The sequence below is a fragment of the Lichenostomus cassidix genome, chromosome Z (assembly GCF_008360975.1).
Source record: "Lichenostomus cassidix isolate B80296 chromosome Z, HeHo_3.0, whole genome shotgun sequence".
In the NCBI taxonomy this organism is placed as follows: domain Eukaryota; kingdom Metazoa; phylum Chordata; class Aves; order Passeriformes; family Meliphagidae; genus Lichenostomus; species Lichenostomus cassidix.
This window is the reverse complement of record NC_139511.1, coordinates 64,421,683-64,446,861: the sequence shown is the minus strand read 5'-3', so window position 1 is coordinate 64,446,861 and position 25,179 is coordinate 64,421,683. Positions and strand designations below refer to the sequence as shown.

The following is a 25,179-nucleotide window of genomic DNA, read 5'->3' as shown; positions in this document are numbered from 1 at the left end:
CCCTCAGCAGTTCCTTGATGAGTTGCTATGACCTTGCTCTGAGCTGCACAAATCTAGAACAAGGTGCTCATGATTACCCGTAAAGTAGATGATCAACAGATAGAAATTACTAATATTTAAGGTTTTTTTAAGACAAAATGTTATTATTATAAATTGATTTTGTGTTTAACAACTTCTTTATATAATCCCAGTGAGAAACTCTGGGTGGAACTGGCATGTAGATTGAGAATGTGAATCTGAGGAAAGAATATTCTTATACCTGAGCATTACCTGAGAAGAAGTAAAGTCCATTTCAAAACAGTAATGTAATGTGCAGTTTCAGCTTTGCAGTAATGTGTTAGTCCTACTGCTGTAACACTACCATGTGTCACTCTGCATGCTACCACCATAACAGCACTATCACAGCTCTCATTAACTCACCATCCACCTCCTTAGATCCACATGTGATTTCTTCATGCCACTATGCCACAGAAACTCACAGAGCTCCCAAACATCATCTATGGATAACAGCTTCTCCCATGCACTGGGATTGGGATTTCAAAGACTCCCAAGCACAATGAATGCAAAGCCATGGGATACATGCATAGTCAGCTGTCATCAACAGCACTTCCTGGGGTGCCTAAAGAAAGGAATACATCACCTGACCTGTTCCACATCACTGTGGAACCAAAGCAGGAACTGGAAAGGAGGATACAGCTGTAAGACAGTTCATCAAATCCATATGTTTAGATGCCTTCTTTGGGTAACTATACTGCTTCCCTACTGGACCTTAGTGCTTCAGACAAACAGTAAGGGGAAGGAAAAAATAATAGAAACACGTGCTTTCTTCAGAGAAGGCCACTTCCTCAATATTTAATTCAAAACTGAAAAAGAATATATGGCATTACACCAAATTCTGGGCAACACAGCCGTGCCAAGAACAGCCTCACTCTGTATTCACTGATATCCAGTCTCTATAAATATATAAATGGGCACCTGCTCAAGAACACACAAGGCCAGGGCTCAGGACCTGGTTTTCTAAAGGACATATAACTATCCAAATGTACTTTATTATTTGGAGCTGGAAGTCACATATCTTCCTAGAAAAAGAGGAAAAGCATTCTTCAGTGTAAGATGTCATGTAACAGTAAAACCTTGTGCATATTTAAGAGGCATTTATTCAAGTACTGTTGCATCAATTTCATCTTTTTCAGAGAGACAGTATTTATGTGGAAACCCATAAGAGATTTTTCTTATAGGGGAGCATGTGACTTTATTATTGGGATTCATGCTAACTGAGGCCTATGCTCCACTCTAAAATTATAAGCTTCAAAATTCAGCACTGCAGCCAAACAAGACATTTAAGCCCATTTCTTTGAGGGTGAGCCCATGCCTCTGCCTGCCTGCACTGCTCAGCTATGCATCTGACCAGCAGGTACAGGAGAGGATGTGCACTCCAGGCATGCCAAACCACTGCTGCCTTTGCTCCACCCACACAAGAGGATGCTTACTGCAACAGGAGTGAAGTACCACTAGTGACAAACTGCCATCCACTTTTAAAGCCAATTGTGGATCAGAGGCCAGCCCTTTGTTCCACAAAAAAGCCTGCTGAAATAAAATAAATTAACAAGGAGAAAATAAAAGTAAATTAACAAATTACAGCAGTATCTGTGATTTACCTAAAAAAGGTTGCCAAATTCAGAGAGTTAAGGGCATTTGTCAGTGAAGGTTATTTTCTTGCTATGGAAAGAAAACAACACCAGAAAGCAAGCTCCTTTGCTTTTGTATCTCATCTCATCTCATTCTTCCAGCTCTCCTCCTTGTTTTTCTTAATACCCCATTCTTGAACAAATGGTAGATTTACTCACAGTCATCTAGCTGGGGCAGCCACCAGTTGCTCTATTGTCTCAATGGTGAACTGAAGCAAAACCTATTCAGCCCCAGACTACAGGGTAGCTGCACTGTGAAATGTCAGCTATAACACATCATGGTACAGTGACAACCGAGATACAAAGGCATGGAGAAACCCTTCCACTCCACTGCCTGCAAAAGCTGCCTATTCTGTCTTTAATGCTTGCAACACTCTCCTATGGTTATCTAAAAAATAGCTGTAAACCCCCAGTGCCTGCTGCTAACAGGCTGGGCAGAAATGTCCAGATACAGCCAAAATGAGCTCCTTCCATTAAACACAGAAAGAAGAATTGTCACCTCAGCAGAGTTAGAACCTTACCCACAGTTTACATCAAGGGGCTCTGACTGCTGCACTACATGGCATGACATTATTGGGTCCCCCCAGACCTCCCCTGGCATGGCCAAAGCAGGGGCAGGCTGAACTGAGAACTGTCCTGCTCCAGGAACAGGATGCTCTTCTGGACCAAATTTCCCCCTTGAAAACCTATGTGGGATTTATTTCTGGCTCCATCCATTGTGTTCACTGATTATTTTTGCAAGCTGCTACCAGCCATTTTACCCCTCTGTAGCTTTGGTTCCTGTATTTATCTTTCAATGCTGCCCTCAAAAGAGTGCAGTTGATGTATCTCAGGCACTGTTTTGTACCAGAAGCCAACTACCTACAAACTAATCATTTAGGGGAATTTCTCCTTTATGTATGCTTTACACACATACTATTCATTTTCATAACTCAGCTCTAAAGGGTTACCTGTTGAGGAAAAGGATAGAATCAGAGAATACATTAGTGTGCTCCTGCAGTTAAGGTGAAATAATATCCCTGGTTTACAATACATCTCTAACATCACATAAAAAAACTAATGCAAAGCATCTCTACCTCATAGTACTATACTATGACTGTTTGAATACTGAATGAATCAACCATAAAAAGTTTTATGGTCATTTATAAAATTAACCATCCTACTTCTTTAGAATTTCCTGCCTTCTAACAAACGATATGGTCATTCATGTGATGAGTTACAAAACTATGTCCAGAAATCATACATCTAGTATGATACATAGTAGTGAAACACAAGAGATACTAAAGAAATTTTTCTTTTCAGCTGAACATACACATACACACACACACACAAAGAAACTAAAATATCCTTGTTTTAAGTAGATTTTTCTAAGAATCCCCATTGGTAGTCTGATGGTAATCTGTTATGCAGTTGTAACGAATGCTTACATTTCAAGTTAGCCTTTAAGTGGGGACTTTTTTTGCAGATAAACACCAATTAGCAAAAAGCCCACCACCGCAATCCTTTCACTGGATATTAAGTTTTTGATGTCAGCAGGCAAGAATGTTTTTCAAGCAGCAACGTATCTCAAATGAGCCGGTTTCAGGATGACAGTCACTCATCTGAAAAAGTCAGTTCCACTTGCTAAAATAAGTTGAAGTGGTTTAAATGAATGCAGAGCTAGGACAAACAGGAAGGACATTTTTTGTTAAATGTTTATCCTTGTAAAATATGCAATTGTTTTTTGTTCTGGATTTCTAACATTATCACCAAACCACAAAAGTCACAGACATATTTCATTTTTTGTATTAAAAACACTCAAGATCACATCAGTTCTCATGCAAAACTCAGAAAAAATCACAGTATTACTGTGGAGACAACTCATGTGTTCAGACTGAATTCACCTGTGCTACACTAGCTGGTGGGCTGGTAAAATCTTGGAAGGATTTGATGGAAAGGACCATTTGATTTCTGCTTTGCAGCAGATTAGCAGACTACCCAGCAGAGCATTTGCTTTACAGTGTTAAGGGCTGGATAAACATGAATGATTTAGACACAGCCAAAAGTGGTGCTTAGCTCAAAAGTATGCTTGGAGCTGGGATTAGTCATCTAAACTCCTTATTCAGTACCAGGCAAAAATTAGGCACACAAAACCAGGATTCATAAGAACCAGCACCTCATATCAGCCTTGCCAGCAGAGGAGGTAGAGAATGAGGGATGATGCAACCCTCTTACTCCCACGCAGGCAGGTAACAACTCCCCACCGCATGAACATGCAGTCAAGCCTTTACAAAAACTCCATAGGGCACCAGTCCCTTTAAATTCCATGCCCTTTTCACCCAAAAGCCCTGGGACTACTACTACTACTACTACTACTGTGCTAGCAGGAGAGAAATTCAGGATCCAAACTCTGCTTTCAGAGAATCCGGATTCCGCCCCTCCCCTGCCCTGTCTGCCAGGCATCCTGAGCTGGAGGCACTCCTGGAACTGAAACTCAGGTGCTGGGGGAGAGAAATGACCTGCCAAGACCTGGGGAGCTCTGGGCTGGGAGTAAATCATTTGCCAGAAGAGCCCACCTGAGGCTGTGGTTGCCATGACAAATGATCCTTTTATTAAATACCAGGGTAAATGGGCACATGAACTTGTAAACTTTAATGGCATGGAACTAATGCAAACCCTCAGGCTGCTATTAATCATGCTTCCATTCCAAATAATTTAAAATTTAACTATTTGGTTTTGTTATTTTCTTTCAGATAGTGGATATCTGATGAAAGGTGTTCAGCTGACTGATTAACCATCCCTTTGCTGGCATACTAGCACAGGAAAGGTGCAGCAGCTACCACAGAAGATATTTGTATGTACCTGTCAGCAGGCAGTAAGGTTCCAGTTTGAGGTTTAGGACCTCAAACACATCCTCCCACCCTTCAGCAGCAGCATGGTATTTAACACCTCTAAATCTGAGGATTTGCAGCCACTCCAAGAAATTAAACCTCACTTTCATAGCTGCTTGCATCCTTATTGACTGTCTGATCCCTGAGATACTGAGATTTTGTTTTCTAAGGTATTTTGTAGTCTGCAGGCTGATGGGCTAACTAAACACATTGTACACATGCATTTCCCATCAAATGTAAATGTCCTGCCTAATGAATGTCACCTTGTTCCCAGCCACAGAGCAAAGGGCGTCCTCACCTACCCTCCTCCCATTGTCCCGTGCCCCTTTCTCATGCCCCTCTTATTCATTTGCTCTGGGACAGAGACACTCCTTGTCTTTTCAATACGCTTTGATATATTAGTTCTTTTTAGAACGGAGCAGACCTTCTCATTTTTGTCCCAGACTTCTCTTCCTAATGAAAAATCTACTAAAGAGAGTTTTGAGTATCTTCCTGTGGGTTCCTGTGCCTCCTTGCATACACAAGAACACCACTGCCTTTATTCACACAGCCCATCCTCACACAGGCCGACTAAATTACCCTCTCTGCATCAGCAAAATTGCTAAATATCCCCTGAAAAAAAAGTAAAAATCAGAGCTGGCAGTGTCATACACTGACTTTCTCTCACAGCCCAACAGAGTGGAGCACACCCAAGCCCTGCTGCCTGTCCTTGCTCTGCCAACACTCATGCACCAAGGTGACCTGACACCCACGGGACTTGCCTGCCCTTCTGGTAAAAGATTTGTCCCTCTGGAGAATAAGCCTTTCCCAGAGCTACATTCACCTTAACTTTTGAGCACTCAGCTGTAAGAAATTAATGTGCTGACATAGCAGGAGATCTCAGATCAGTGGTTACTGATCACCACCTATACTGGTTTTTTAGAAGACCTGCCACTAGTATAACACAAAGTTAGATCCTGCCCTGCTGTCATTCAGAGTCACTTTCACAACACCAATACCCCAAATGAGTTCAAGAAAGCTTCCCTGGACCACCTCAGAGTGGGAGCTGCCAGTATGGAGGCAAAATCTCTTCTGCTCTGGTGCTCTCAAATAAGGAATTCACATTTCTGGCCTTGAAAAATTGTTTTTCCTTTACATCTCTAAAGAAAACAAAACATGGCTCCTTCCCCACACCTCCTGCCACTCTCCTAATCAAACTCTCTGATTAAATTGCTTGGCTCAGACAGAATTCAGACATTGGACTCTCAACCCAGTCTGTGCTACCACAGTGTGAGGGTATCAGCGCAGGTGAGGTGAAGCCTCCACAGCACCCAAGGTGTGTGGCTGGAGAATCCCATCAGTCATCCAGCAAGCACAGAACAGCTTCCAGCTGCCTGCCCAGGACCCTGCTGCTGGCTGCAACAGCATCCTGACACTAACCCAAACCTCCTCTTCATGTCTTGTTGAACTGAGTATTTTCTCAGTAAATAAGGAAACTTCCAACTCAGTGTTATTTTCATAAGACATCCAGGCAACAAAACTCACAGAAAAAGGTAGTGGCTGCTAAAAAGTCTGTTAGCTAAGGTATCTCATTTTTCAAGTGCCATTTTATGCAAAATGAGATAAAGAGTCTATCTTTTCCTTCATTCAAGCATCACAGAGACAAACCTGAGGACCATGCTATAACCAGTATCAAAAATTCTATGAATTTACATAAAAACAATATCTCAATCCAAATTAGCTTTTGGATTACTAGCAATACAAACAGTATGGAAAAGCATTAAAAACAAAAACAGGCTATGAATTTTGCAGGAGGACGTGTTTTTAACACTTTATTAGTGGAAAACAAGGTGTATTTCAATCAAGTACTTCAAAGAGTGCCTTACCCATAAATGTATGAGTGCCTGCTTAGTAAAGTGGAATGTGAATATCTGTGAAATCCAAGTAAAAACATGGAGCTATGGAAAATATACAACATATCCATGAAGTTTAGAGTTAAACTTTTACATTCCCTAAGAGTTCAGATGTTACTATTTCCAGATATACATACAGTCTTATACTATCTCCTCCATGGTTTAAGACAGCCTCAAAAATATGCTTAGATAGGCCAGAAAAACTAAACAAATCCACTGGAAGAGAGAAGAATAATTTCTTTCTTTTAATGTCTTTTATGACATCTGTTACTGGCAAGTAACATACTATTACATTAGTTTTGCCTAAGACCCTGACGTGGATGACACTGCCCTTTCATATCACTGAGAAAGTATTAACTTCAGGGGGAAAAAAAAAGTCTGCTGTATTCACCAAGTTCAGCAGTCCACAGTTCAATACTGCTCTTACAGAAAATAAAGACACTCTCATTAATTCCAAGGGGTGAAGGGTTGGTCGTGAAAATCCTAAATATGTTTTACTAATAGAATTCATCTTGTTAATAAGCTGGCATGTGAAACCGTTTTTTCCGGCTGCTGAAAGCAGCTTGTGGTTTGCTTTTATTCTTTCGAACACAATTAGCAAAGCACTCCAGCAGCTGAATAGAACCATTCATTTGAACAAATTATCCCCTGGCAGGGTTTGGGGGCTTTTTTCTTTTTTTTTTTTCTCCTGAAATCTCCTCAAAACTCTCTCCCATCCTTCTGCAGTCAGAAGACACAAAAGCCTGCCTGACATTACTCTCGCCTGCCTATGCCTGAAAAAGACAAGTGAGAAGGACACTGCTGAGTAAGTTACATTTTCAGCATCTCAGCGACAAGACTGAATTGCTCACTTCTCCCAGCCTTATCTTAGCTGGTGTGCAATCCTAATTAAAAGTCTGACGTAAGGAATATACACAGGGAAGAGTCTGGCACGGATGTTATGGATGAGATGATAAACTTTATGAGCACAGCAACCTCCCATGTCGCTTTTGTAGTTAACTGTTGGAGCCAGAATGGTTGCTCTAAAGTGCACTGTTTCACCTTTCAGAGGGCTGAAAATGTTAAATAAAACAGAGCTGCCCTGTGCAATAGCAAGCAGCATCTTGCTGATCTAATTAATCTACATAGCTCATTCTTTCACTGAGATAACTTTACTGGCAAATCAGGCTCCTGATGCTTCTTTTCAGGGTGAAAAAGCTATGGGTAGGATAAAACCCATGCATCCACCTCGTGAACAATGCTGTCATGTAGCTAACACAGCAGAAATATTTGTTTAATTAGTTACATTTTCAGCTTTTAAATGAGAAGAAAAAACAAGCCATGGGTGGTCTGTAACCTCAGAAGAGCAAATATCCCTGGCTGTAAAATCATCCAAGCTCAGAATACTGGGTTGGACATAAAAAAAGCATTTATTGAATCCTAGGCCTGACTCAGGAACAGAAGGTGCATTAAGAACTTCCAAACTGCAGCCTACAACCAATTCATTAAGTGTTCAGCATTATTTAATAAAAATGGCTTATGCATATACTTTAACTGAAACACTGTTTATTCATAAACATTTTTAACTACAGTATGTGTTGGGAATTATTCACACACCAATTTAGAGACAGTTTTAAATTCTTCCTTCAAGTAAATGCATGCAATTCCCACTGCTGTCTGCCTCAACTAGGCTATAAGGTCTGCAAGCAGAGCTTGCCCTGTATTTTGCAATTAAACCAAGGATCTTAGCTGGTTTATAGAGACCAGGACACACTGCTGCTAACGTCTTGTTAGTGCATTAACATTACAAAGTGAGAAAATGGCCATCACTTGTATAAAAGCATTAAAGTGATTCTACTGCATGCCTGAACCTCAAATTTAAGTAGATTTTTGAAAAAATTCCACCTTTTATGGATATTTTACCAGAGAAGTCGATCTACATGTAGGCACAAAACAAAATGGTCAGGATTTCTACAAAACTATGGGATGTTTCTTGAAAACACGATGCTTTTGAATGCTGAAACAATGGCTGAGTAGATTTAATGCTTCAGCCTACAGTTCTTCGGGTTACATTAACATGACAGTAACTGCTCTCACACTCAGACTGGAGAACAAGCAAACTAACAATATTTGCTAATGGACTGAGGCAGCTGTTGCAATGGGATATTGCAATGGGACACTGCAGACAGGGAACATCATCATTGCCCCATCCTGTGCAACTACTACCCACCCAAACATTTCTAAAATGTTTTCTCAGAACCCCTCTGCCACTCTTACTTTCAATGCTGTCTTAGTTAAAAGGTGCTTAAGGAAGCTTTTTACTTCACAAGAGAGATTGCTGGAGAAATTGTCTTTCCCACACTTTCCTGCTCACTCATAAGGCACAGGTTCTTCCACCTTCCCCATTTCCACAGTGTAACACTCATGCAGAAACAACAGAAACTTCTGACCTGGGAAAGACATACTCAAAACTCGTTTTTCTCTTTTCTGTGTGATTTCACAGCTGGAGATGAAGACAGCCAACACTCTTTGACCTGTTACTCCTCCAAGGGCTGTATGTGTTCTGCATCTGGCAGTGGGACAGCTGCTGCTTTAGGACTTTGCCCTTTCTGTCTCTCTTATCTTTCCTTCTGTCATCTGCTTATTTTCCATTTTTATGATATTCATTTTTGGTAGATAATAATGCCTTTAGGATTAGTGCTGGCAAGAGCCCAGGACAAAATGGCAGCACTAATGACTTTTGTTTGAGTTAGGGTCACTGTGAGATAATTTAGACCATGGGCCTGGGGCCCCATTTTCCCATGACATTGGAAAAATCCACACAGAAAAGCAGACACACTGAATGCTTCAAATCCAAACCTCCCTAAGCTCCTCCTCTTGGGACACAGCTTGCAGAAAAGAATGAGGACTGTATTTCAACACCCGTGGATAGGACTTGAGATGGGTTGTACTATTGATTATCTTTCCACATAGTTTTTGTTTTCAGAAGCAGAATCCAGCAGAGCAAAATCCATCTCTGTCACTTCCCACCCACTCAGCTCAAGGACTTTTCCCTCCCAGTCTTCTCTTGGAGGACACAGCCTTGCCTAATGCACACCCAGGCCACTTTTTTCCCATGTTGCCAAAAAAAGCACTCTTAATGGGTGCCCACTACCCACAAATTTTTCAGAGGGAAAGGAACTGGCCGTCAGTCTGGATTTTTATTTTTCCCCCCATTAGCTTTTAGAATGGATTTTTCTTCTTAATCCTGAAGGCTGCACTGAAATGTTTCTCCTCTTAATAGGGCAGCAGGACAATCAGTTAAGGAAATATGATGCATCTCTTTCCCACTGCCCAAAGTGGGGAAATGTATAATTCATCATAAATGATGCAAAGCAAACAAGAAAGTTAAAATTCACACACTGTTGATGAAGAAACATAGCTAAGTGTATTTTCGCTATACACAGTCTGAGACTAACTCTCCTAGAGACATTTTTTTTCCCACTGTTAGAAGGCTGTGAAAAAGCAGGTAGGGGAGGCTTTGCTGAGATCTGTGTAAGTTAAGCATCCATCTAAGGCTAGGATACTCTGCATTTCAAACCAAACCTCCTTCCCACATGGCCATGACCTGTATCTCCTTCACAGAGAGCTCCAGATCCCAATGGCCTCCACCATGAGGCTGCCTGTGAGCCAAGGGTTGATGTTTCAGATGGCAGGAAGCTGTGGTAGGTGATCTTCCCTATGTTCCAGCAAGAACAGACTGGAAGTGTAAAGAAAGCTAGCTGGGAAAGGAAAGAACAGGAAGAGGAGAAGCAGCAGCAGGAGAGGGCACAGGCAACTGTGTGGCCCTAGCAAAGGCTCAAGGCTTTGTGGGAAGGAGTGTTTGGAACAGGGTGAAAAACTCTGGATCCACCTGTGAGGTGGAAACAGGACACAGCGAGAGGCAGCCCTCAGAGCCAGGCAGAAAAAACGTCAAGGATAGGATGGTAGGGACACAGCCCCCATGGCTGCCCTGGGACAGCCAAGAGCACTGACAGCACACCCAACAGCCATGGGGTGACCAAAGACAAAGGAGGACTTCTGGCAGTGAGTGTGCAGCTGTGAAGGAGCAGCAGACACATCAGTCTGCAAAATCTCCCCCTTGCTGGCACAGGGGAATTGGCTCTCTCTTAGATTCAATTCTGAATGACCAGAACAAGGCTTGCACAGGGTTTGCAGTGGGTCCCCATCCTAAAGAAGAGAAAAGCATACTGCCCACAGTAAAAAAAAGCCACAATACTGCAGATGAATGGATCTCAAGTATTTAAAATCACATTTCTCACTAACCACAACCAAAGGCACATAGCAAAGGACATAGTTTGCTAAGCGACACCTGCAAAAGGATACATAGAGAGAAAGGGAAGGAACAGCACAACTTAAAGTCCCATGCCTTCTTTGGAACTTATTTAGCAGGTTCTTTCCGAAAGTAGAACCTTGAAATTGTGAGGTGGGGTTACTCCACTAATCCGTGACAAAACACGCCAACAAAAGACTATGACTAGATTTTGAAGGTTTCACAGGAAAAATATAAACCACTGTTGTGATTAAAATTTAACATTTTAAGTAAAATATTTAAATAAAAAAATGTTCAAGTTCTAAGAAGCACAAGTTTTCTAAAGGTAGCTGAAGTTATACAACAAACTGTAAGAAAGGTTATTCGTTCTTTAACACAACATCCAAACACAAACTTAAGTAATATGGATGAACACAATGCTTAAAGCAAAGAGATGACATGTGGGCCTAAGTGGAAGATGGAAAATGAATGGTTTGGGTTGTGTTCTTGACTTCTCATCTGCTACAGCTAAGAAATGACCAAACTCTCTTCAAGGCTCTTTTCTTTATAGGCATTTTGGGAAAGCTGACCAGATGCACTATGGAGAAGGCTGAGAAGTGCTTGTATCAGCATGCAGAAATCTCTGCAGGTATGTGCTATACATTCTTGCTTTCACAGATGACTTCTATATGAAAATGCTTAATGAACTAGCTTAGCAGTAGCTCAAAAGCAATTTTCAAAGACATTTTCCTCCTGCATTTTGAAAGGTTTAAAAAAGGCATATTTTCCAACGTCCACCTGTGGATGACAGTGGCATTCCCCAAGGCTTAAAGCAACTTGCAAGGACTCTATTGATGTTTTATACAGTTCAAAATAAAAACTACTACAGCAACTACTTGAATATGCTTTGTTGGGAAATTAGACCAGTTTTCTCATTCACATCAGGAATGAGATGCAATATAGTGTAACTTTCTGAGATTCGATTCTTAAAAAAAGAAAAATTATTGGGAGAAAAAAAAAAAGAAGGGTGTATTTCTTTGCCTGTTAAAAAAAGAGAAGTGAATGGTGGTAGAGTGAGAGACTTCCCTTTCCCCAATCTTTCTGCTGATGAACTAGGGGATGAGCACAGGACAACTGGTGGTGCACAGACACAGTTCACCTAGACCAAGTCTATTCTTGTAACTTGCATTATCCATCAAAGAAAAAAAAATTGTATGTCCAATAGGAGCACTTTGGAACTGAACCCAGGTGATTCTGTCCTGATAAGGCCTCACTACCACTTTGGCTTTAATTAGGAGCATGTTTCTGAGTATGCTATGATCTGAAGTCTGTCATAAAGTACTTACATAGTCATCCTCATGAAGACCTTGCTTCTGAACAGAACTTTTCACCTCCAGGGAAAACTTCTCAAACTCAGGCTTCACAGTCCTCAGCAGAGTGATGGTTTGGAGGTACGAGTATGCTTTCTTGGCTTCAAGGTCATGTTTGTCTCCTCTTCTCCAAGAGCCATTTCCTAAAGGGGAAAACAAACATATTTCCAAAATAGTTACCATTATGGGATTCCTTTGTCCTCCCAAAAGACTCCTTTTCTTATTGTTGGAGAGATGGTAAAGCACAAAGGAAAACTGACCCTTCTTCAAGACATGCAGGAAATGCAGCAATGAGGAATAGCTGCTAAGAAGTAAACATGCAAACCAAAGGACAACTTTACTCCCATGCTGTGTTTGCTTGTTTTAAAAGGGTGAAAATCCTAAGTGTGAGATGGCATCTTGGAGCAAAAATATGCCAGATCTCAGATGCAAAGACATTTAAGTCAGAAGAAGTGAGGGAGGATTCAAGCACAAAGTTTTTGTTACACATCACTCCTCCTGGACAGTCAGAAAGGCACCAGTAAAGTCAAGAGCATGATCACCACCCTCAATGGGAAGCAGATGGTGCAGCTCTCCCACTGTGGTCAAGGACAAAACCATGTGTGCCATGGCTGCCAGACCAGCCCTGCTTTTAATGGAAAAGGAATACATACAAATAAAATGGAATCCTGTGCCTACGCTGTATTTACACGTGTTTTGTGTCACAGCAAGGGAACAATTTAACTCAGACCACCAGTAAAGAAAACACATTTTTAAAAAGCAGGAGAGCTAACTGGTTGTTTATTAGTAAAGGAGTCCTTCTGAAAAACAGATCCTGGCCTTAGCAGGCCCTGAGATCCTGATCCAAAGCTTCAGGAGGTCAGTGGAAAGGTTTGTGTTGTTCTGGAGCAGGTTTTGTGCTATTTGATGTAAATGATAACTAAAAAAGTCTAGACAGAACAGCGATAGCCCTAAGCAGTGTGCCTTTGAACGCTTACAAGTAATTAAAAGCTAGCCTTTTTATTTTTTGAACAACAGCAACAAAGCCCATTATGGCTAAATGAGCCAAGACAGAAACTAATGATAAATTCCCAAGGTGACCTGGAGGTACCCAGGAACCTGAAATCAGAGAGAGGATGTGGCTATTTTGCTTGGGTTGAGGACCATGGTGTCATTCAGACCAAGAGAAGCAAGTTGTTTGGGAGTAGAGATGTTAAGGCAGATGGAGTGCAGGTATCAAACCCATGGTGCTCCTTGCACAGTCCTTCCCAGCTGCAGGAGCAAATTCTTGGACAGACCACCTCTGTCTCCTGAAGCAGAACTTGCATTTTGTCCTCTCAGCACCATGGCACTGCTGCTGCTACTTCACTGGAGATTTGCTCTGCTTCTTCAGAGAGCACAAGGGAAGGAGTAAAGGCCCTGCACTTCTCTGGAGGATAAGTCCTTTCTCCTGCAACTTTTGGGTCCAGGACAGCTCCTGTCAGTCCAAGCACAGGGCAGGAGACACAGGAGCTCCCAAGCTTTTTCACATCTCTTTACCACCTCAGGAAAGCCTTGTTTACCACAGCCCAGCACCACCTAGTACTGTAATCTTTAGACATACTATGAACTCTGCTATTCCTTTATTTTTCTTTTAAAGTGATTTAATTTTTTTTAGGAAGAAGCTTTAGTTACATATGCCTTGGTTTAGGGATTTAATTCCCAATATAAGGTCAAAATTACTTACACAGAACCCTATTCATCACACCCAGTGGAGATACTGGAGAGCAGCTGACATCCCACTGTCTGGTTTTGCCACTCCTCCCCTCAGTGCCTGCACCTGTCCTCCTTACTGCTTTCAAAGAGATAGAAATGCACATCTGGCAGCTGTAAGGGAGCACGCCGTGCTGCCCTCCCCAAAAGAGAGTCCAAGCCCTGCAGGAGCCTCAAAGCTGAAAAGCTTCTGCCCCAGTTGGGTACCTGCGTTTCAGACGTGCAGGATTCAAGAAGTACAGCAGAGAATACAGCACAAAGGGCTTTGCTATACCTTTGCATTTGTAAATGGAAATAGGTAAAAAGCATGAGATTACAGATTAAAAAAAAAAAAAGAAAATAAAAAGGTAGGGCCAGCAGAATGTAACTTTCTGTCCTGGACACTATACATGTTTCTTCTTAAAAATCCTGACTCTGGGACTGAGGAAGGTTTACTTGCATAACAGCGTTCCTAGAATAATTTACATATTTAAATTCCTTCATGGATTATTTTGTGGGAGGTCATCTTGTTACAATATTTGTGTACAATTATTGCAGTCCTGGCATTTAATAAGCCTGCCCTTCTGAAAAATTAAAAATATTCAGAACAGAGGGCAACAATAAACTGCAACAAAGTCATCTGAACACAAACACAGTGCCAATTGCCCAATCACACCCACTCTTAGGTTTTATGAAGTACAAAACATAATATCTCCAGGCACTGGAAACAAAGATCTTTGGGGGGAATTTCTCCACACTTCTCTTGTGTTTCCTTTTCACATGCAATGACCATCTGCACAAAAGTCAACTTCTGATGCACAGTCATTTCACTCTACATGGGAAACACATCCACAAGCAGAAAAATTGGTTTAAAAGAAATGTCACAAAATGCCCCATTCTAACTACACTACATCAGAAGTCAGACAGTTTTCATTAATCCCTTGGAAAAGCTACAGGAAGACTGGACTACCTGTGATGCAAAGGAGGGTATGCTAAAGCTCTCACATTGGTTTCGATCTTGTTCTATAACTTTATCTTTTAGATATTTGAGAGATTTCCTTCTTACATGTCAAAATGTTGCATCCTTTAGCTAATCTTGATGATATATGTAGCAGTATCTGTATTTATGTACATATCTAGATCTCTGAACTTATACAGTTACATACCTTCATTACACAGCATGTCACATAGCACTGTTTGCTGTGAAGTAACCTCAGAGGTGGTAGACGAGTAAGAGAAAGTTTATGTAAAAGAACTTCTGATTAACTGATTAAAAATTATCATTTTTTTAAATTCAGTGGTTCTTGTTGGTCAGCTTTTACAGCTTAAAGACAGTAAAGTCCCAAAGTTTTCCTTTTTTCTCAACTTCCACTTGGTTTTTAACTTGAAATGAATTTGTTATTGTAGTGGATTAGTTAATGCAGTCTGCAGGGAGGAAACTATTTTCTCTACATCTGCAAAAAAAGCTGCTCTTTTCAAGAGCCATGTTACAGTTCAACAAAACTTGCCCCAGCTTCAGCCATCTGATTCTTGAACTCAGCAAACACATTGTTCCAATATTACTTTGAATTTAAGCAAGACAGCTGCACCAACTGACAGCAGGTATAGTCTCTGTAACATGTAGCTACAATCAATATTTTGGCACATATGTATATTAGGTATATTTCAAAAAGAAAATGCATTTAATGTACATTTTGAAATCATGTTTTAGTTCAACAAATATGACCCCTTTTACTTAGGGGTGTAAACAGCCACTTTTATTCACTCTAGAAAATTTGGGCTGCCTGTGTCCCATTCAGAGCTTTCCCTTTAATGCAGCATGGCTGAATATTTTTACAGACAGAGTCTGTGATCAAAAGATAAATAAATTAGATGTGTGGATGCCCCAGCAGAGAGATGATTTCCACAGACCCACAGTTGCTGGCTGCTGCTAATTGCTCCTTCCAGCCATCTGCTCACCACAGGTTACCATGCAGCCAGGAACACCCCTGCCCTGAGAGATGGCAGTCACAAGGCTGGAGATGGTGCAAATCACCTAGTCTTGAGCACACACACTGCAGAGTGGGGTGGCCACACCATAACCAATGGCTCTGTCTGGAGCTACTTCCCCAAAAAGTAATTAAATCACTGTAGCATATTTGGCATCTTGTGAGCCACCCAGTAGCAGCTATAGCCACAAGGTCTGCTTTATTTCCTGCAACACCATAGCCCAAGTGGAAGATAACTGTAACACCAGGGAGAGACACTGGTGTTTTCTGGGACTCAGTGCTGAATGTTTTGAGGCTAACAAATCTAAAAATACTACCAAGCTTGCAAAAGACTTTGCGACACACTTGGGCAAGAAAAACATTACCATATGATGAGCTGTTGAAGAGTTCAATATTGAAGAAAGCATAGTCCCCGTTGGTCATTCCTTGCCGATGAGCAGCCAACATGATGTTCCTGATAGTGTCGCCACTGGCACACATGATTACAACTGGTGGAAAAAAATGAGAAACGTAGATAAGAAGCAGCTCAAGAACTTCAGAAAACAGCCTGTGAAGCAAGAATGTTGCCAGTGACCCCAGCTGTCCTCCCAGTTTTGCAACAAACATGAAAACGCAGATTGCAAACAAAGCCGATTTCCCAAAGAGCTGACAAAACAGGTAGTGAACAGAGAGGTTTCCTCCTCTCTTGTCTCCTCTGAAGATAAATAGAATCTCTGTGTGATCCCGTTTTTTACCCCTGCAATATATGCTAGGTTCTGGCTCCCAATTTCTTTACCTGCAACCACAATTTAGCTTTTTCTAGACTGCAACCACAAGCCTCTGTGGTTATTTCTGAGTGGACATAAGACCAAGAGGGACAATTAAAGTGACACCGTGACTTTACCATTTCAATTTCCATTCCACTGAATTCAGTTTGGTGTACACTGAACTCACCTACACCAAAGCTATTTAATATTTAGTTACCTAGCCTAGATTTTACTGCCTCTCTGCACTTAAGGAAGAGTGGCATTTGTGCAGCAAGGACAATGGTAAAAATCTTTCCAGAATGTGACTTTCTCTCCAGAGACCATACAATAAGCCTAAGAACAGCCTTTGACAGGATGCTTAATGTCAATAAATGGAAAAACCAATTACCATTTTAGAAGCATGAATATTAAAAGTGGGTACAAACACCACAGAGCCCCACTTATCGGGGGCCAATAGCTAAGCAGAGGTTCTGCTGCTAGGGTGATGGGCTACAAGCCCACAGGTGTGCTCTGTGTGGGCACTGTGATCCACACTGATGATTGTGGTTGATAGGTCTCTTCCCAGACCGGGTGGGCAGGGGGACTACTCCCCTTGCTATTCCTTCCTTCTACAAAAGGAAAGCAAAAGCTTGGGTGAGGTATTTAACAACAGGGAAAGCAATCCCACACAGAGCAAATTAGACTATAAGCTTTTATTTGGCTTCAGAAGACTACAGGTGTGAAGCTACTGATGTCAGAGGGAGCAGGAATGTATTTTATCAGTGTGTGCTACAGCAGAGGTGTAAGGGATCCTGCTAGGATGACGATTCAAAACCAACTGCACGCACATTTCCAAGAGCGCGGTCATGCATGGCAGGACTCAAAAGCTACAATAATGTACGCAAATATTTTCAACCCAACAATAAAAATGAATCAAAACCACATTCGGCTCTTCTGGGTGGAAGTGTTTTCTATTATAAGAAATGAAAACGCCAAACAGGCCAAATCTTTTCGCACACAATGAATCTTCTCCCATCGCCTTTCTGGCTGGATGCCATCACAGGCATAAACCTCCAGATGTGCCGCTGGGGTGAGTCATGTTCAGTACATCCCCACGCTTCAGGAGAGTTATACCATGCATAGCTCTGTCCTACTGATTATGGCAGGGAAATATAATAATTTCCAGAGCAACAGTGCAAGACATATTTCATGACCATTGTGAAGTATATTAGCATGAAGGAAAAGAAGAAGAAAAAAATTTTCTTACAATAAAATTTGGACCAAACCTTTTCCAGATGCACATGAGGAATGAATTTCTCTCAATGTTCTTAATTTCAGTATAGGTGAGAGATTTCCTTTTGAAATTTTTCCTTGCTGCCCTCCCAATTCTTCCTTGACTTTGCCTTTGTAATTCACATCTATCATAAAACTGTAATCTGTAGATGGAATCAAAGAGATTCCCACACCACCAGTAAAAGACTGAGCAAAAGGAATAAAAGAAAGAGCGTGTGTGGGGAACTACTTTAACATACATTAAATCATATTTTGTAAGCCTCTAAAGGAAAGTAAGGGAAGTAATATTAACTATTTGGAAGAGCTTTCTAACCCAGCAGGAAAGCAAAGATTACATATTTCAAGATTCTGAAGCAAATAAGCTACGGATATGTTTCTCACAATCTTCCAAAAATGTAAATTATGTAGTTAATCTGCATCTGTACCTTACTATTGTATACATAAAAATGTGTACGTGCAAACCCATACAAAATGTTCTCCCTCCACCATAACATACACAGACCACAGTAATTCTAATACTAATATACTGAATTTATTGACTAGGCTTATTGACTCATCCTGCAAATGCTTTAGGGTATAATTCCAGTTAAAGGAATAAGCATTCCCTTTGTGACACACATCCCTTGGACTACATACTTACGCATTTAAGCACAGGTCTGCATTTGTGAAACTTACAGTAAACCTGAGCCTACAGCATGAAGTCTGCAGCAGGCCTGTCTGAGCCTATAAAGGAGCTTGAACTACTAATGAAATTAATTGTAGACAAGCACTTAACTTTTATTATCGTATTTTTCATCATCATTATTTTGTGACTCCAGTCTTTTCACATGGCTCCAGGGACTGAGCACTTTACCAGTCCCTGGTACACAGGGATGTGTGGCTGAGTGTGCCTCTGCCTCCCAGGCACCTGAGAGCTCAGTGCAGACGCCCAGCCAGCAGCACCCCAACCCCTGGGGCCAGCCTCTAGCTGCCACAGGACAGCTTGTGGAGCAGTTTCTGCCCTAGCTCTGGGAGAGTTTCAAGCAAGTGTCTTGTATCTGCCTGAAAGCCCACTCCCACTCAGGCAGCTCAGTGAAGCCTGACCACTGAGGTGGGACCCCAAACAGCAGCAGTCTTTGAAAAGTAGAGAAGGTGAACGCTTAGAGCCAAGGACAGTGTAACAGCAGGTGTGACACAGGAGCTGTTAAAAACTGGAAAGCAACCAAGCAAAAACATTTCTAGAAAGAATGTCGATGGTGTGTTGTTGTCCACAAGCCCTGCTGCCCCATCGGGAGGATTTCCAGTGAGTTCCCAGGGGAAATAAAGATCTTGACTGGCCTTCAGACATTGTCTGGTGCACCCTCCACGGCTCTTAAAATACTGCCATGAGCAGCAGGGCCACCCCTGAGACCAAAGGAATGTGCCAGGTGAGTCCTGCAGTCAGTCTTTAAGGTCAGAAAGGCACAAGTGGAAGCTGAAGGGCCCCTCTTGAGTGGCATGAGTCAGAGAACAAATGAAGAGGCGAGATGGAAGGAGGGACCCCACAGGGTACAATGGGGAGAAAGAAGAGGGCTGCTTCTGTTCAGTCATTTCCAAGTTACAGAATCGTGAAAGCCCAAATGTCTCAGCTCAGCAAAGCATTTCAGACCAGTCTGAATGCAGGCTCTCTTTCCTGACTGTCAGCATCGTGTGAAGAGTGGAGCTGGGGTGAACACTTGTCTTTTCCTGCTGTAAGCATGCTGCTATGCTCCCAGCATCAGGAAAGCCACACACACAGACACTTGACAAGCATCTTTCCCCACACTGTGGTTTCCTGCAGCACTGACACATTTATTTCTCTTCATTCATTTTATTTCCCCAAATGGTACTTACAAGAAAAACTCTATTTTAAGCACCTGCTTCAGTGAATAGGAATTAAAGAGCCCTATGCTGTTAGATCTCTGTTATCTCACACACTCCTGCACGTGTTAAGGATTTCACAGCAATATAACAACATCAGCAGTGCAAGGCTGCTCCATCCACAGCCTACAGTACCATAATACCAGTTCTGCCAGCCACACACAGCATGATCTTTATTTGTCCAACTCTGATGCCATTTTAACATTCTATGACGACATATGTAAAAATTGTACAAAGGGCTTTCTTGGAAAATACCCAGGGACTTTAACTTCATCCTGCAGCTGACTCCTGGAATACATATTTTCTTTTTGCATTAACCTACTGGGGAAGCCTGTGCCTGGTAAAAGCCTCTAACAGAAAAAGTCTTTCTGATAAGCCCATATTTCCAAACATTGCTTGGCAAGATCTCACTTTAAAGCACATCTAACAACAAAACTGCACATTCCAAAGCACTTTGCTTTACTGCTCCATGATGCCAAGTCTGTTCATCCAGCCCAGGGATGACTACCCTGATGTTTCACAAGCCATTTATCTCGACGGTGTCTTGCTAACTGTTGGTCACAATATCACGGCATGCACTCAGGTGTTTCTCACGCACACATCCCCTGAAATTGCCATCTCCCCTAAATGCATCTGTTATTTATGAGGTACTCGACGGGACTTTCAATAGCAGGTCGGGCAAAGGTCTCCCGCTGCGAGACACAGCGGGGTGAGAGGAAAACATCTTTGCTTAGTCCTTGAACTTACAGTGTCACTGCAAAAATGTCAGAGAGTAAGCAACAGATTTGCTACCCTGCAGACGTGGATAATTTTGGGCAAACCAGACCGCCAGCAGAAAGCTGATTTCTTACTAAGCCACAAAACCCTCCTAGGGTAGTCCCCGAGGGCAAGCCGCCCGCTCCGCCGTCGGGAGCAAAACTCTAATGAACCTCTGCGGGCAGAGCTGTCACTCCGGGCTGCTGTTCCCATCCGTCGAGGGATGCCTGGCCGGGCACTGCCGCCGCAGCACCGCCGCGGGCTTCCCCACGGGCGGGGACGAGCCATGACTCTTCCCCTCCCGCACGTCCTTCCCTCCGCGGGATTCCCACCGCCCCAGATCCTTCCCTCCGCGGGATTCCTACCGCCCCAAACGCCACCGAACACCTCGGAGGAGCCCAGCCGGGCACCCCGCCGCCACTCACCCCTCTCGCCCGTCTGGAGGGCGCGGACGACGTCGTCGATGTCGAGGTGCCGGCTGGTCTCGTCGAAGCTGTGCACGGCCATGTGGAAGGCCTCCTCCTGGAAGACCACATGGACGCCCTCCATGGCGAAGTAGCAGCTGCGCTCGGGGTTGCTGTCGCTGTAGAGCAGCGTGGCCCGGTTCCACTGGTGGTGGCGGAAGAGGGCCAGCAGCATCTCGCCCATCTTGGCGTAGGCGGGCGCGACGCGGGTGAGGTGCGAGTACTCGCCGCCCTTGGCGCCGAAGCCCGCGGCCAGCGCGCCCGCCGACAGCATCGGCACGTCCCAGTGCGCCGCCAGCCGCGCCACCGGCGCCGCCGCGTACTCGCACACCGGCCCCAGCAGCAGGTCGGGGCGGCGGCGCTGCAGGGCCACCATGTCCACCAGGCTGAACAGGGCGCGGTTGCCGCACGCCGAGTCCTCGTAGGTGAGCTGGAAGGCGTAGCCGGGCGGCAGACCCGCGCCGCTCTCCCGCAGGCTCCGCACCGCGTACTCGATGGCCGGCCGCACCCGCCCCAGCGAGAAGAGGTAGGCGTCGTCCTGCGGCAGCAGCACCAGCACCCGGATCAGCTTCTCCTCCTCCTCCGCGCCCGCGGGGCCGCCGCCCAGCGCCGCCCGCGCCGCCAGCACGCAGCAGAGGCTGCCGAGCAGCCAGGGCGGCATCGCGCCCGCCCCCCCGGAGACGCCCGAGCTCCGGCAAACTTTTCGCCACCCCCCCTTCCCCGCCCGCCTCGAAATTGTTCGGTCGTGCTTTATTTCTCAGGTGTTTGGCGGATTCACAACCTGCACCCCCAGCCCCGCCTGCGGGTCACGGACGGAGCATCTCGGCTCTGCTTTTCTCGTTCTCTTATAGATAGAGGACTATTACTATGATCACTTGCCCCCGCCCCCCCGCCGGATCTCCCCGCGGGGCTGCCGGGCTGCGCCCTCCCCGCTTAAGTAGCGCGGGAGCGGCGGCAGCGTCTCCGCACGCCCGGCGCGGCGCGGCCGGGTTTGTGCGCAGGGAGGAGCCGGCCCGGGCGCTCCCTCCCGCCCGCCCCTCCCTGCGGCCCCCCCGCCCCGCACACCTCCGCGGGCGGGCGGGGGGTGTCCTTATCGCAAACATCTAACGCTGATGTGTGTGTAATTCGCGTACCTTCATGCTCGGCTGCTGCCCTCCCTCGCCAAGCGAGTTCTCGCAATCGGGACCGGGGAGTAGTAAAGAATCCCACTGCACTTTCATTTTTTTTGTTGAATATGTTTTTGGGGTTGCTCCAGCCCTCTTAAGCTGTCCTTTACTGCATAAGGAAAGCTTTTGAGGCACCCCGAGGGCTCAGGGGTCGGCGCTCGACAGGGCTGTGGCATTTGGGGAAGGAGAGGTTGCAGCATCAGGACCGGGGATGCAGGCAGCAGCCTGAAGGGCGCTGCAGCAGGGCACAGGCAGGGCTGCCCTGCTCCCATCTCCTCACCCGCAAAGGTGCCCGTGCACAGCATCAGCCTACGGGGAAGGTGACACTGGATCTGTGATCCCTGCCTGTGTCTCTTTGGGATCTTTCTGAGCCCCCAGTATCGAGAACGTCTAGTTGCTGGGTTTTGTCTTTTCCCACTGTGTTGGGAGACACAATTTCTTGCCCCAAGCAACAGAGGTTAACCGTAGTGAAGGAGAGTTGTGAGATTATTTTATTGTGAGAAAAAGAACTTTTGGAATTACTGTGACAACACTGCCTAGTCGTAAGAACATCCCTGTTCAGTTCTACTCACTGGCCTAAAGCTGCTATGATTAAGATTTTGTTAGTGTCCATTTAAAATGGACACGGCTTCAGGAACAGAGCTATGTGAAATATGCAAGATGTTTTGTGGAAGAGGCTTTGGAATACCTGATGCATTTTGACAGCAATATCCTAAAGGGTGGCTCTCAGTGGAGCTTTCTGTGCCCTGTAGCAGCACACACCCTGAAAGCCAGAGCAGAACTGCAAGGTTTGATGTTTTATGGTTGCTAGAGAGTGCCAGGTTTGCGTTCAAAAGGTGAGTGAACTGCTCCTGGCTTTACAGAAGGGGTTTGTTTAGTTCAGCACAGAGGTCATTGTCAGGGCAGTATGTGTAAACTTAACTTTTGTTGCTGCCTTCACTGTGCAGGCTATGAATGGGAAACCTGCACTCCTGTGGTGACCATCTGCTCACCTTTAAGATGCCTTCATTAAATAAAGCAAGCTCAAAGCGCTTGTGCAATTACAACTGAGAAGTGGAATGGAAACAGCAGATAACACGATGTACAGAAATAAGCATCAACATTTATCTGACAAGGCTCTGTAAAATAAAGAAGCTCAGAAATTCAAAGATGGGTAGTGTCTCTGAGAAATGTGCCTCTCATAGTTTTATTTGATTATGGAATCAAACTTCAGAGTGTTCTTGAAGATTACATAAACATCCACCCTGGTGAAGCTGGTTTCGTGTGTTCCTGTGCTGTAAGTTATGTCAGGCATTTTTTGTAGTAAATGACTCCATATAACATAGAGGAGATTAAGCAGAATGTTACAATATACAACATACCAGCCATCTTCACCACAAAGCTTGCAAAAACATTTTCTTAAGACACATTTTGAAATGCTGACCTTTGTAGTCATTGCTTTATGGTGACCCTACAGATGTGTTTACAGCACCAAAATCTGGTTGGATCTCTCTTGACTTCCTCCTTCCCCCAGCAGAATATCTTTTTTATTTTACATGTGATCTCCATACTCTCCTAACTGTCTTATTTGAGCATAAGCTGTGTAAACACAATAGAAGAGATAGTAAGCCCATAAATCACAGGGCTCCTACCCCTCCACATGGGCTGCTCCTTGTGAGGTAAAGTACTGCTGGGAATGAGTAAGAGTGGGAGAAGCAGGGCCAGCATGAGGCAAAACAAGAAACAAAAGGCATCTAGCCAGTTCTGTGTAGCAGTAGTAGCGTCAAAGTCCAACTTCAGTGTTTTCATAAAAACGTTTGGCCCACAGTATGTGGTTCTTGGTCACCTGAGGAATTGCATTCAGCATTATGGGAGTCAGTGTCTCTGTGGGCCTAGAGAGCTATAAACATTTCAGTTGTTCCCCTTTACCCTAAGTGTTTTTATAAAGAAGAATCCCAGCCTGTGATTGACTTACTTTTTCTGAGCCAGGAAGTTATGCATGAGAATTTACTTGTTAATCCCAATTCAAAATGTCACTTAATACACCATCATCAGTTCACTTACTGTATTTTCCATAGCCATAAATTCAACATTTCTCCACAGACATTATTTTTTTCTGCTACATAAATGCCTTTTAATAGGAACAAATCCTGCCATTGTGAATTTGTAGCAGGCAGAATGCCCATGGACTTCAGTGAGAACAGAGATTTCAGGCTGGCCCATTAGGACTAAAGTAATTTCAGACACAGGCTATTTTCCCCCCAGAAATAGCTCAAACACAAGTCAAGAATCACTTGACTCGCTCCAGCTAGCATTAGCAGCAGCCTGAGCTGCCTGATGCAGATTCAGAATTTTTTTCACAGATGGGTTCACTGAAAACACAGTCCCACCTACAGGCTGAAAAGATGAAATACTTGAACATCGTCTGTACTGCAAACAGACCTTGCCACTCAGACTTGCAAACTCTTCCCATTTTTCAAGAAATCTATTATATTTTTATTTTAAGGTATCTGTACTCTTTCGGAACACACCTAAAGGATTTTCAAATACATCATGATGTATCTTGTGTCTCTTCTCTCTGTATTTTTTGACCTTGCCTTCATATACTTAGGTTATGTTAAAAACCAACATGGTTTTCAGGTGAAAATACTGTAGCATGAAAACTCAAGATGAGGCAATCTGATGCTAAAAAAACAAATGGAAAGGGGACATATGTACTTGTTTTCCTTTTAAGTGATACCAGCTTCTGTGGAGATATGTGTATAAGAACCAAAAACTCCACAAGATCACAAAACTGCACACAAAACATAGGTATATATATATATACACACATGCGTAGCAGTAACACTTTGTTACTCTTGCTATCTTAACAACTTCCACTTCACAGCAGAAACTATGGTAAACGCAGGCAGGTGACATCATTTTTATTTTACAAATGAAATGCTAGGATGAAAAAGACTGGCCCCCACACTTTTCTCTTCCACAAACAATAAAAGTTAAACTTCTTGCCATGAATGTTTAAGGAGGAATAATCTTCTTGTCTGCTGCCTGCCACTCCAGACAACATGCAACATGGGCAAAATGCAGCCTTCTACACACCAAACACTAGTTGCATTAGTCATGAATGTTT

General features: G+C 43.6%; 1 protein-coding gene across 3 annotated transcripts in view; it reads right to left on the bottom strand.

Moving 5' to 3' along the window:
• The window catches only part of NPR3 (natriuretic peptide receptor 3), a 45,104-nt gene extending 23,260 nt beyond the window's left edge, over positions 1-21,844 (bottom strand). The window contains exons 1-3 of one of the 3 annotated variants that reach the window (XM_085041840.1): positions 20,866-21,844; positions 16,154-16,276; positions 12,067-12,233 (exon numbers count right to left, since the gene is read on the bottom strand). In XM_085041840.1, the coding sequence (XP_084897966.1) occupies positions 12,067-12,233; positions 16,154-16,276; positions 20,866-21,565 (990 nt within the window). In that variant the 5' untranslated portion in view covers positions 21,566-21,844. The remainder of the gene's footprint in view (positions 1-12,066; positions 12,234-16,153; positions 16,277-20,865) is intronic. The other 2 variants (XM_085041839.1, XM_085041838.1) reach the window with 2 other exon arrangements.
• Between the last annotated feature and the right edge of the window lie 3,335 nt (positions 21,845-25,179).